The sequence below is a fragment of the Prosopis cineraria genome, unplaced genomic scaffold, assembly GCF_029017545.1.
Source record: "Prosopis cineraria cultivar Desert tree isolate PC_DT_omini unplaced genomic scaffold, ASM2901754v1 PC536, whole genome shotgun sequence".
Lineage (NCBI taxonomy): Eukaryota > Viridiplantae > Streptophyta > Magnoliopsida > Fabales > Fabaceae > Prosopis > Prosopis cineraria.
The window spans coordinates 1-12849 of NW_026555861.1; the positions used below are offsets into that span (position 1 = coordinate 1).

The following is a 12849-nucleotide window of genomic DNA, read 5'->3' on the forward strand; positions in this document are numbered from 1 at the left end:
AACGGGTCCCGCCATGGTCACTGGATGATTGAAACCCCAAAAAAAATGTGTCGTTCAAGGAGGAAAACGCGGGTGTGAGTGTGTGAGATGCATTCCTTTCAGAAAGTCCAAAACTATTCGTCGCTTGCTGGTCCGATCTCGATGACATAACGAATCTTCATCGCTGACAATACCTATGCATTCTATCCCTTACAAAGAGATCGAAGGCGAACTTCGGGTCAGAGCATTCTTCTAACGCTCGGTAGAGCTCCTTTAAATCTGGGTCTGTACTCAAGTTGAGTAAAGAGCTGAGCTTTTGGTGAAGAATCCATTGATTTGAAGTGGAACTTGGAGTGAATCGATGTCAATTCTTCTCGCTATAGGGTGTTGATTTGGTTGTGTAAGAAATCAGAAATTTGGGGTTCAATTTCGACGGCGGAAGGATATTGTGGGAAAACGAAGGCAACGGTCTAGCATATATATTTTGAAATTGAAGGGAATTTGCTGTACTAGAAGTATAAAGTTCTGCTTTTTCGTGTAAAGGTAACTCTTTTATTATCATCATCATCTTGGTTATTTGTTATATTCTTTCCCCATTTAGAAGTTACGGTTTGCTAAAATATTAACTCACCATCGGTTTTCTTCCCATTTTTTTTTCCCGTAAATACACATTCTACCTTGGACAGATCTCTACGTGATAAAGAAATAAACGATCTGTATCTCCATCCTGAACGCCCAAAGAGTTTTTCCATTCTTTGGGTGGAGAATTGTATGTAAATTTGCTCGGTGTCATCTTTCCTAGCATCTTAGTCTCAATCAAGACCGCCAATTTTAGATTAGTGATGGTGTGGTGAAAAACAACCATTCTCTATAATTTGTTTACTCTTTTTTATTCTTTAGTGAAAGTCCCTATGTGAGAGATCCTTCGTCAGGACTTTGAGTATGCATATATTGACATATCCTTTTCCCCCTTTTCTCAGCACTCTTGATCGAAATCTCCTCAAGTACTATATTATTAATGCCGTCCTGTTAATTTTCAGGGAATGGCGACTCCTGTTGAGCCTCCAAATGGGATCAGGAGTGAAGGAAAGCATTATTACACCATGTGGCAAGCCCTGTTTGAGATTGATACAAAATATGTGCCCATCAAGCCTGTTGGTCGAGGAGCGTATGGAATTGTATATGCTCTTCAGTCAACCGAGAAACCAATGAAAAAGTTGCCATTAAAAAGATACAAAATGCTTTTGAAAACCGGGTTGATGCACTAAGGACTTTGCGTGAATTGAAACTTCTTCGGCATCTCCAACATGAAAATGTGATTGCTTTGAAAGATATCATGATGCCGAATCATAGAAGAAGTTTCAAGGATGTCTACCTGGTTTATGAACTTATGGACACAGATTTGCATCAGATTATTAGGTCTTCACAAGCACTGTCTAATGATCACTGCCAATATTTCCTCTTTCAGGTATGAAACTAGATTTTGGACCAAAGGTATGAAACTAGATTTTGGACCAACTGAACTAAGTATTCCTATAGAAGCTAACAAGTGGTCATATGTTTTTTGAGTACTCTAGTTTAGCATCCTGTGGACTTATTCATGACCCAGCCCAACATGTTAAGATCTTCATTTTTTACAAATTCGTGCAGCCCTCTTTTTACATGAATTTATCTGCAGCATTTTTGCCTGTTCACTCCAATGCTATTTTATACCTCAAGATTTCTTCAAGTTATGATTTATTCTCTCCTGAAGAATAACTAATCTTCACGTGGCCCATCCATATGGCTTTATGGAAGATATGATATCTTTGTTTCTTAGTTGGTCATTACACTTACTAATACAGAAGTGCCTGGGTGCAGTTGCTTCGGGGCTTGAAGTATCTTCATTCAGCCAACATCCTTCATCGTGACTTGAAGCCTGGGAATCTTCTAATCAATGCAAACTGTGACCTAAAAATATGTGATTTTGGGTTAGCACGCACCAACAGCAGCAAGAACCAGTTCATGACTGAGTATGTTGTCACTCGGTGGTATCGAGCACCAGAACTTCTGCTTTGCTGTGACAATTATGGGACATCTATTGATGTCTGGTCTGTGGGATGCATCTTTGCAGAGCTTCTTGGACGAAAACCTATTTTCCCTGGTTCAGAGTGCCTGAATCAGCTAAAACTAATTATCAATATTCTTGGCAGCCAAAGGGAGGAGGATCTTGAATTCATTGATAATCCTAAGGCAAAGAGGTACATCAAATCACTTCCATCTTCTCCAGGAACACCCTTTTCCCGGCTTTACCCGAACGCCCATCCATTGGCAATTGATCTACTGCAGAAAATGCTTGTTTTCGACCCATCAAAGAGGATTAGTGTTACTGAAGCACTCCAACATCCTTATATGTCCCCTCTATATGATCCTAACAGCGACCCTCCAGCCATCGTTCCTATTGATCTTGACATGGAGGAAGATTTGGGAGAAGAGATGATAAGGGAGATGATGTGGAAGGAAATGCTTCATTACCATCCTGAAGCTGCGATGGCAGATACGCTCGTGTGCTCATGATCTTATTTTCTTTTGCTTTCCCATTTTGTTACCTTTTTGTGATGGCAAGAGGAGTCTAATAACTAAGTTTGCTCCAAATAAGTAGGAAGGCTTTGATATGATGAGCTTAATATATGTTCTGTTTCCTCCTTATGGAGGACCTACAGAACAACAGCAAAAGAGGGTCATGCTGGGAGGTGAAGCATTACTGCGTTTTGCTAATAGTAGATGTTAACTATTAGTTTGCATGAGAGTAAAGCCCCATTTTTGGTTCCTCACAGATCGGGTGTTTCTCAATTTAGTCCCTCACAGAATTATTTTCTCAGCTTGTGATTATCCAAATATATAACTATCATCATTTATGTCCTGTTATTAATCTGATGTTTATGCATCTGCGCGGGACATTATTGATAATAGTTTCATCTACAAGGGATTGAATTAAATTAGGAAATATTTCCTGTAAAGGAAAAAAATGAAAAGACAATGATGAGGGATCAAATTTTAAAACTAATCTGTGAGATTAAATTGAAAATTACTCAATTTATGAGAGACCAACGTGGGGTTTTTAGTTGTTTACATGTTCAGAGCTGTTTTGTATCTGAGTCTGAGCTGGTAACCTGGTTCGAGCTGTAAATGCTTTTGAAACCATGTAAATTTGGTCTAACGTTTATCAATATGATGTATGATTAGAGAAAGAAAACACGTTTTTGTTTGCTTGGCTGGGCATGGAACTGGGCATGGCACTGTACCTGATTACGAGTAAGGGTTGGGGAGAGATGGATGGGAGTTCCGTGTAAGATGAATAACAAGAGAATGCTGCAGGGCTGTTGAGACCTAGTGCAAAAGTACAAACCTGCTAATTGGGTTAGGAAATTAGTTAGATCTTAGAGTTGCAATTAAATAACTAATTCATATTAGTATTACTCGTCCTCCAATACGCGACATTAAATTAAAATATGATTATAAAGTCATTAATTAGTTTAAAGTTGTGCCTCGAACAGTTTTGACTTGTTTGACTGGATGATATTTGCATGGGCAATGATTTGAGCCCGTTGATTATCCTCTGTGAATTGGCGACTCCAAATTCGTTTTATTTGTCGTACCATGAAGATGAGAGACGTTATCTTTAGTGGATTGGGAGAGGTGTGAAAGCACGCGCGCACATGGATTCATGTATAAATTTGAAGCCAAGTAATAATATGCGTGGATGTGTTTGCAGGAAAAGGGGTGAAAAGAAAGGGATCTGGGTTTGCACTGTGGCCAAACTGTATGACGCAAATGGGCCTTGCCCATAGCACCACGAAGTGGACTTAATGGGTGAGGAAAGCAGGCCCACATACTTTCATTATAACCCATCCTTTTGAAACGTTGTGCTGCTTTTTTCCCCCCTGGAAATAATGGTGGTCATTAATTGAGACGTTGGAAATCTTATTTTGCTTGTGGATTCTTGATCGGGAAAATACATTTAATTAATTTAATTATTTTATTATGATCTTGATACGTACATATGAAAACTTATTAATATTTTTATTTTTTAATTATAGAAAATACGAAAATAGCGAAGGTATCCATATCAAAACAACGTAATTGTGAAATGGTTCAAACGGGCTAATGTCTTTTATTATCAAGTGACATTTAAAGGTTAAATTAAGGTATACGTGAAATTGAAAATTCAACGAGGTTGTTTTGAAATTAGGGGGAAAATGAACATACGTAAGGGTGAAAATAGGCTTTATTAAGTTAAACTTTGATCAAATAAATTTGAGTTTGTGTGATAAATTAGAGACTTGAGTCTCACATAAAACTTGTATAAAGCTTTTTTTACAACTTAGGCCTGAGCTTACATAAAGTCTAGCTTGGCCTGAAAGCATTTAAATATGCTCACATTTTAGTTTTAAACATCTCAAATATATTTAAAGACTATCATAATATATAATGTATAACTTGATCTATCAATTACAATATATAATAATTGAAAAGACTTACTAATTAAAATACAATATAACAATAAAATAATAAAATTAATATTAATATATAAGTCTAATATGATTGAAAATATAATTAAAAATTGTTGTATTTTGTGATATATTACATAATATATATATATATATATATAGACCAGACCTTACAAAAAAGCCTAATCTATTTAGCTAAGTAAATTTAATTAAAAACCTGATTTTGATCTGAGCTTATTTAATAAGGTGGTTAGACTAGGCCCGATGGCAAGTAAGCTAAGCTATAAATTACTATTAAAACCGGACTTATTTCCACCCGTACACGGAAAGAGATGCATGCAGGCATTCAGGGTTGTTGGTAAAGGGGTTGTTTAGGTGTGAACGGACAGATGAAAAAGTTGAGAACACAGTGCACATGGATATGGTCATATGGATATAGATGGCGAGGGGGATTTGGCAAATCAAAATTTGTTGGGTTTCAACTTTGAAGATTCAACCACCCACTCCCAGCAGTGGCCAAATACGAGTGCCGGCCACCTACTTTTGTTGAGTGCCTCGGCGTTTCTCTTTTGACATCAGCCAATGTTCTCGGAGGCTCCGTCGTTCTCTGCTTCTGTAAACTTTTAGACTCACAAAGAAAAGTTCACTCCATTTTATATTAGTATTACGAACCTGCATTTAATTTTAAGATGACAACTAAGAGTAATATAATAGACATTTTATTCAAGTTAGCTATTTCTCTGGGCGCCAACTTTGACTCTGTAGTCTATATTATATATCTTCGCCTGTCTCGTCTGCTCGTCATGCATGCATGTCCATGAATCTGCACTGTGCCGCAGACATGCTACATATACAGCTGCACAAAGGATTGGACTTAGTTTAAGCTTAGGATATTTGTTAAAAAAGCTGATACTTTTACTAAATTTGCTCAGAATATAATTTCAGAGGAACATTTCTTTAACCATCCTCCCTCTTTTATTCAAGAAGAAGAGGAAGGGGAGAGAAATGGCCATATAGAGGTGTTTTGAGTTTGTAATATATGGTTATAAATGAATCATAATTTTAATAAAAAAAAAAGGATTTTTCTTAAATCTATTTTGAAATCATTCCATAAACAAAATTAGATTAGACAACCTATAATTAGATCTGATCTAATGATAACCTAAAAATTAATAAGATCAGACATAGTCCAAAGGATTGAGAGACTAGTCATGTTAATTCAGTACTCGCTTAGTCTTTTTTTTCCTTTTTTCTCTATGAAAGGTAATAATTCATTTCATAAATTCAATTAAGATAATAAAAATACTTATAATCATAATAAATTCATAATAATTCCTAACAACAAGAAAAAAAGTTTGAGTTACAGCCCAAGTGGTTCAAATTATTAAATTATTAATTTGATCATGTGACCATGCGAGATCAGACTTATTAAATAATTAATAGTCTTAACTTATTATTATAATTAGTAAATTAATTATAATCATATTAAATAAATTTAATAGAATCAGACTGGATCAAGTGGTCAGATGTCTAGTCTTCTGTCCAGCCAATTCAAAAAAACAGTCTGATGTTTTTAGTCTTTTCAATCTTAAAAGATTAATTTTTAACAAGATCAAATTTTGTTAAGTCAAACTATGTTGAATAAGATTGGAAGATTTTTTTACAATGTAGACACATGTGATACAACTACACCGCAGTCTAAAAACAACGATGGAAGTTGCTCTTAGTCAAGAAGCAGGCTTTTTTACCAAATACTACACACAGTAAAAGAAATTATCAAAATGCTGCAACGTGGTAAGTATTTTCCAAAATACTACACTAAAAATTGTTTATAAGATGAACAAGTTTGAGGTTTTGAAGAAATCGTTCTCGCCTAGAACGATTTTAGAGTCAAAATTTTTTTTTATTTCATTAAAAGTGAAATTGTTCACTGCCTAAATGATTTTAGTTTATTATTATTGATTTAACATTTTATTCCCAATCCTTGCATCTTTTTACTTTTGAATATAATAGACCATCAAATAAATCACATGTCACTCCTTGATAATCGATTTTTTTAGTTGAATTACCTTAATTTGATTTAAATACACCGACTATGCAGATAAATAAAACACTTAAATTTCAAGAATAGAGAAACATAAAACAATAACAGCAGCCACAACGTATGAGAAAAAGAACAAGATGTGGCACTGAAAGTCACTATTTGTGAGGTAAATTAATTTTTACTTTTCACTCATATAACTTAACCATTCATTATTATTTTTCATAAAAACTAATAATTATTTATTTATTATCAATAATTTTTAATTTAATACACCTCATAATAATTCCTTAATCATATTAGTAACAATTATTATTTATCATTTTCATTCAAATGATTATTAAATTATTACTGTAATTATATGGTGCAGCTAAAGTTCATAAATTGTTTTTGTCAAGAATGAATTTTGGAGGAATTGAATTGATATATTGAAGAAATCATTCTTGGTGTGATGAATTTTAAGTGCAACATTTTGTGTAACATTTTGGTGTTTTCTTTTATATTGTATAGCATGTTAGTAAAAAAAAAAAAACCAGCTTCACACTCTTTGACTTTAACTTTACTACAGTATCTTCATGTTTTTAACCCCTTATATAGTCAGTGCACATGAATCTTTTTAATCCGCGTGAAAAGCAAAACTTGGGTCTAGGAGGTTTTGAAAAGTTGATAAAACGATCGTGGGTAAAGAAGGAAAGACTGAAAATAAAACATTAAATCAGCAATAATACACTTCATTTTTAATGAAATAAAAAAATAATTTTTGATTACAAAATTATTCTAAGCGAGAATAATTTTTTCATAACCTCAAACTCGTTCTTCTTTCGAATGATCTCTGGTGTAGTATTTTAAGAAACATTTGGTAATTTGTTTTACTGTGTGTAGTATTTTTGTAAAAAAGTCCAAGAAGCAACAGAAGTGAACATGACCGTCTCTCTTTTGTCTTCAGGTAGAGTGGAGGCTTTTCCTGCTCTTTTTGAGTACAACTCTTTCTCTCTCTCTCTCTTTCTCTCTCTCTATTTTTTAATATTTTTTTGCCAACATCCTCTCTCTAATACTGCTTTATAATAAAGCCACATATTCCAAGGGTCGTGACAGTCAAATTTGACGGATCCTATTCTTTTAATTTAAGGGGAATAATACAGAGATCTTCATTAATTTAACTTAAGTATCAAATTTTAATAAATTTTAAAAATTTATAAATTTAGTTTTTTAATTTTATAATTTTATTATGACAAATTTTTAACTTATATTTTAAATTTTAATAAAAAAATAAATTTATTTATTTTTCAACTATATTAAAATTTAAAAAATAAATTATAAAATTATCACAATAAAATTATAAAATTAAATAACGGATATGCACATCTTTAAAATTTGAAACTTGAAAACTAATTTAAACCTATCTCTCATTTTCCCTTTAATTTAGTTTCTTCGTGAACCATTTTATTTGATTGACGTGTTCCATGCAACGAGGAACGTCATTTAAATTTTAAATATCTTATAATCTCTAGCTAGTATCCTCTTCAAACTACGAAGGCGATTCAAAGGCAAAGAGAGAAAAAGAAGAGAAAGGTAAAATTGAAAAGATAAAGTGATGAAATCATGAAATCTGATTTGTAGTTCACAAACTGCGCCAGTGTAGACAAGACGGGAAGCCCACAGAGATACGGCGAAGATCTCGTGGCGATTGGTGGGGTTAATTCGGCTTCTTCGTCGCGAAGGAAACAAAGGGAACTGTTTAATCATTGAGATGAAGAGGTAAACTAGGTATACGGAACATGACATGACAGCACTAACTAGGCACAGCCTAGCACGTGCATTTTAATTCTTTGAGATTCAAATAAAATTAGAATTAGAAAATGAACGGCCGAAGCTCAGATAAGTTCGACCTTTCTTTATGAACTGGACCTTTAGGAACCTGAACCGTTCAACTTAGTGTGCGTTGATTTTTAGTTTGTCAAAAGTTTATTTGGTAAAAATTTATTTGGTGAAAGTAAGTTTAATGAAAGTCAGTTGTTGTAATGAAATTGTGTTTGAATATATTTTTTCAAAAGTCAGTTTGATACATTGAAAGTTGTTTGGTTTGTGATAATGAAATGTGCTTTTGAATGTACAATTACCAAAAAGGACATTGATTTATAATGATTTATAATTTTTATTATACAAATGTAATATATTGAAAATATTTAAAAAATATAATAAAGATTATAAATAACATAAATTTTGATCTATAGTGCTAAAAATTTGATCTCTAATTATTTGTATTTTTTAATTTGTAATTTTAAAAGATGTAATAAAGATTTGTAATTTTTATTATACATTAATGCTAAAAATTAATATGATTAATTACTCAATTTATAATACTAAAAAAATTGATACCTAATTATTATTATTAAAATAATAATTATATTTTTAATGAATTAACTATTTTTTAAATAAAAAAATAAGAGATTAAACTTAGGGTAGTATGGTCAAATAACATCCTACTTTTCAAATCCACTTTTCAAAAGCTTCAAATAGTTACGTTTCAGAAATCCACTTTCAGCTACTGTTTGAATGTACTTTCAAGATGTGTTTTTCTGCAAAATATTCTACCCAAACAACTTTCAACTTTCTGAAAGTGAAATTTTGCTTTCTGAACGTGAAACGGAGAAAAACCAAACGGACCCTTAATTTTTTTAAAATATTTTATTTTTTAATATCTGACTTTTATATAAAAAATTTAGGATCAACCTTGTAAACCTTTACTATTATTTTTTATTTTTAAAAATTTTTTTAAATTAAAATTTTTAATTATAATATTTCATATATTTTTTAAAAATATAAATTATAATGTTTAAAAATTAAAAATAAATGACAGAAATTTTAATTTTAAAGTATAAATATAAATTTTAAATTTTAAATTTAATTTAAAAATAAAAACAAACTTAAAAAGGTGGCTTGACCCGAATTTTTAAGGGCCTATCAGCATTTGGATTGGGTTTGAAAACCTGACTTCTTTAAAAATTATTTTTTAAATTTAAATTTTTATAAAAATAATTTTATATAAATAGCCTCTAAACTCAACCTTTATTTATGATTTTAAATAAAATCCCTTTGGAAAGCTGCAAGGACGCAGTTGGTTTAAAAAAAAAAAAAAGTAAAGAAAAGAAAGCTGCAAGGACGCAGTAATGCGCGCGTCTCCGATAAAGAAGAGCAACTTGCACGGGCGGCACTCCTGCAGCTTCACATGGATGACTGGAAAGTTTCCTATGAACACGGATGATCTCCGTTAAAGCGACAGTAATTGATAACAGTGGCTTCAATGACCCTCAACGTGGCAGTTTCGTTGCTTCGATCAATTCCTTGTTCAAGTTTCAGTGCAGATCACCCTTTCTTTTTTCGTTTGCCAAAAAAAAATGCAGAGTGAAACATGTTGTGTGCTGTATATTGATTGATCATGAAACTGATGTTGGTGCGTATCTGACTGGGTCATGGACCAAATGAGAAATAAAGTGAGGAAACCAGGGATGATGAAAAAGATGAGGTGAGAGAGAGAGAGAGAGAAAGAGAGGAGAGGAGCTGGACTTTAAGATGGCTTTTGCAAAAGTAAGAAAGAGACTTCGTGCGACCCGAGTAACCGACCGTGGAATCCCTTTTCCACAATCCCTTCACATCTGCACGTACAAGCCACTGACATCAATATTTCACAATTATTCCACGCTGCATCTACATGCATGCCTTTTCTCTTTCTCTTCAAATTACCATCTATCTGTATATGTGCTTGTACAAATTAATTAATCATGGAATGCCATTTAAATTTGACTCTGTATTCGCTGTCTCTGTATTCTTCTCTCTGCTGCTTTTTTTTTTAAAAAAAGAAAAGAGATAACAATTAAGATCTCTAGTATTAATGCTGGAAACAGTACTGAGGATGGAAAGGGGATTTGGTTTGAGATGGTGCGTGTGTGTATTCGCGAAGAAGAAACTTGGATGGATGTCAAAGAATTAGCTCTGTTAATTTTAAAAACTACCAATTTGTTTCCCCCGATTGTTTAGATTTTCTTTCATCCTTGCCAATAATTAAGCGGTGGTGAAATGAAGATGGGGGTTTGCTTCTCAAGGGCGGACCCACGTTGTAGGTGGGTGGGGCCTCGGCCCCTCAACCTCGAAAAAACTTCTCACACCGAGAGATGTACATGCACCAAATACCAATGTCCACAGGAGAAGGGGCATTTGCCCCTATTTAAATAAGTAAAAAAATTTCACTTATTTTCATGTTACAATTGCACGTGTTCCCTTTAAAATAGCGATTTCCCACTTAGAAAAAATTAATTGTTTCACATCCTCTTTAAAATTAATCAAACATTCATATTTAAAATGCTAGAGTTTACTTTTAATCCATTTTTATTCATAATTATAATCCTTTATTTTTATATAAAATTTTATTTTGATCCCTTAATTTTATAAAATTATTCAATCACTTAATTTTAACACCATAACTTTCATCAATAGAATTTTTTTACATTAAATTTTTAAATATTAACAAAATATTCTCAAAAATTTTTAAAATAATAATGATTGTGCAAAAAATAATCATTTAAAACTCTTGGTATTATGATTAAATGACTAAAAAATACTTTCTAAAATTAAGAGACTAAAATAAATCATTGCATGTAGTAAAGGACCAAAGGCACACTTTAGCTTATTAAAAAAACATCATTTATCTTTTATTTACATTTAAAGTAAATTCATGATGGGAACGAAATTAATACATATTTTTAAATTCTGATATAATTTATTTATATATCTATTTAGTTAATATTTATAATTTTATTCTTTCAAAAATTATTAATATTTGTGTTTGGTGTAAATGCTGCCCCCGTTAATAACTTTTTTTGGGTCTGTCACTGCCCGCACCCTTTAATGGTAGCTGCGTGAAGAAGAAAAAGAGGAAGGGTGGGAATTGTGATATGGTGAGGCAAAGAAGGAGGGTCTCAAAATAGTGAGAGGAAAGAAAGAGAGAGAGCTAGTAAGCGTGAGGGATCGAGATTCGATATCATTTTTTTTTTCACTCCATCCTAAAGATATTTTTAAGAAATATTTAATTTTAAAATATAAAATACTTTAATAAAAATAAAATCTTATTAATTATGTCTTTTCAATATTATTTTTATTATATTCTCTGTCTTTAGTATTATTTGACAAATGAAGTATTAAATAAAAAATATTTTTAAAAGTTTATATTTTTATTTTAAAAAAATAAAGTTATAAATTGTATTTAATAAATTTTATTAATACATGTGATTTCTTTTAAAAATATTTTATAAATTGAGATGAAGTTAGTGTAATACTTCCTTATATTCTTATTATGGAACTCATTTTAAAAAGATTTTTATCTTCAATACAAGACATTTGATGAGATATTAATACATATATATATATATATATATATATTTTAATATTATCTGTATTTAAACTCATTAATTATTAGAAAGAATGCAGTACATATTTAAAATTTTGTGTTTAAATATGAATAAAACTAAACATTTATTTTATTTTTAATTATTAAATTTTATCTCCTTGATTTCGGTGAGATAAATGTGCATTATAATAGAGAGGAGAGAGACTGATTAATGTTAAAAACATTGGCCTCCCCAAACTTTCGAGGCTGGTTCTCCCGCTGTTGGTTGTGCTGTAGAAATTGGACGAGCGTCGAGGGAATTGATGGGCGATGGAGTTTTAGAAAGCCACGAGACTCAAGACTACCTACGCCATCAAAATGACTCTGACGGCAGGGACAAGATTGAAACACGCGCGCCTTGATAAAATACGTGTTAAGTTTCTACAATGTGAACAAATTTGCGCTCACGGGACTGCCTGCGTGTGTGTCTGAAAATTAAGGTACGTAAAACCGGACCGGTCATTGAACCGGTCATGACATTGGGTCACGGGTTAGTGGTTCAATTAGGGTTGAACCGGGGTTGAACCGGTGGCAAACCGGTCATGATTAAAATAATACAATTTAAATAAAAAAATATTAATTATAAGAACATTCAACCAAATACAATACTTCAAATATTTATCCTTACAATGACAACCTTTCTATCATATGATTAACATGTCCATGGTAACTAATATTGACCAACACCAAAGTCATCATTAACTTCATTCAAATCTCCAGGCATTGAGACATTAGGACTGGAATGAGAAAAACCAGAACCACTAGCAACATCAGGCAAAGATGGGGGCTCTAGAACATTCATATATTCATCACCTACAATACAACAAATAGAAATTAATACTAATGAATGGCATTTCAAAAAATTCATATACTTGTATTAAACATGATAGTAAATT

The 12849-nt window shown here is 32.1% G+C and overlaps 1 protein-coding gene across 1 annotated transcript; it reads left to right on the plus strand.

The window, feature by feature from the left end:
• Positions 1–18: 18 nt before the first annotated feature.
• LOC129297478 (mitogen-activated protein kinase homolog NTF3-like) lies at positions 19–3214 on the plus strand. Its single transcript, XM_054935812.1, is given in 4 exon segments — positions 19–522; positions 1020–1160; positions 1163–1447; positions 1840–3214. Coding segments are annotated over 3 exon segments (1119 nt in total). The 5' UTR covers positions 19–522; positions 1020–1022; the 3' UTR covers positions 2536–3214.
• The last annotated feature ends 9635 nt before the right edge of the window (positions 3215–12849 follow it).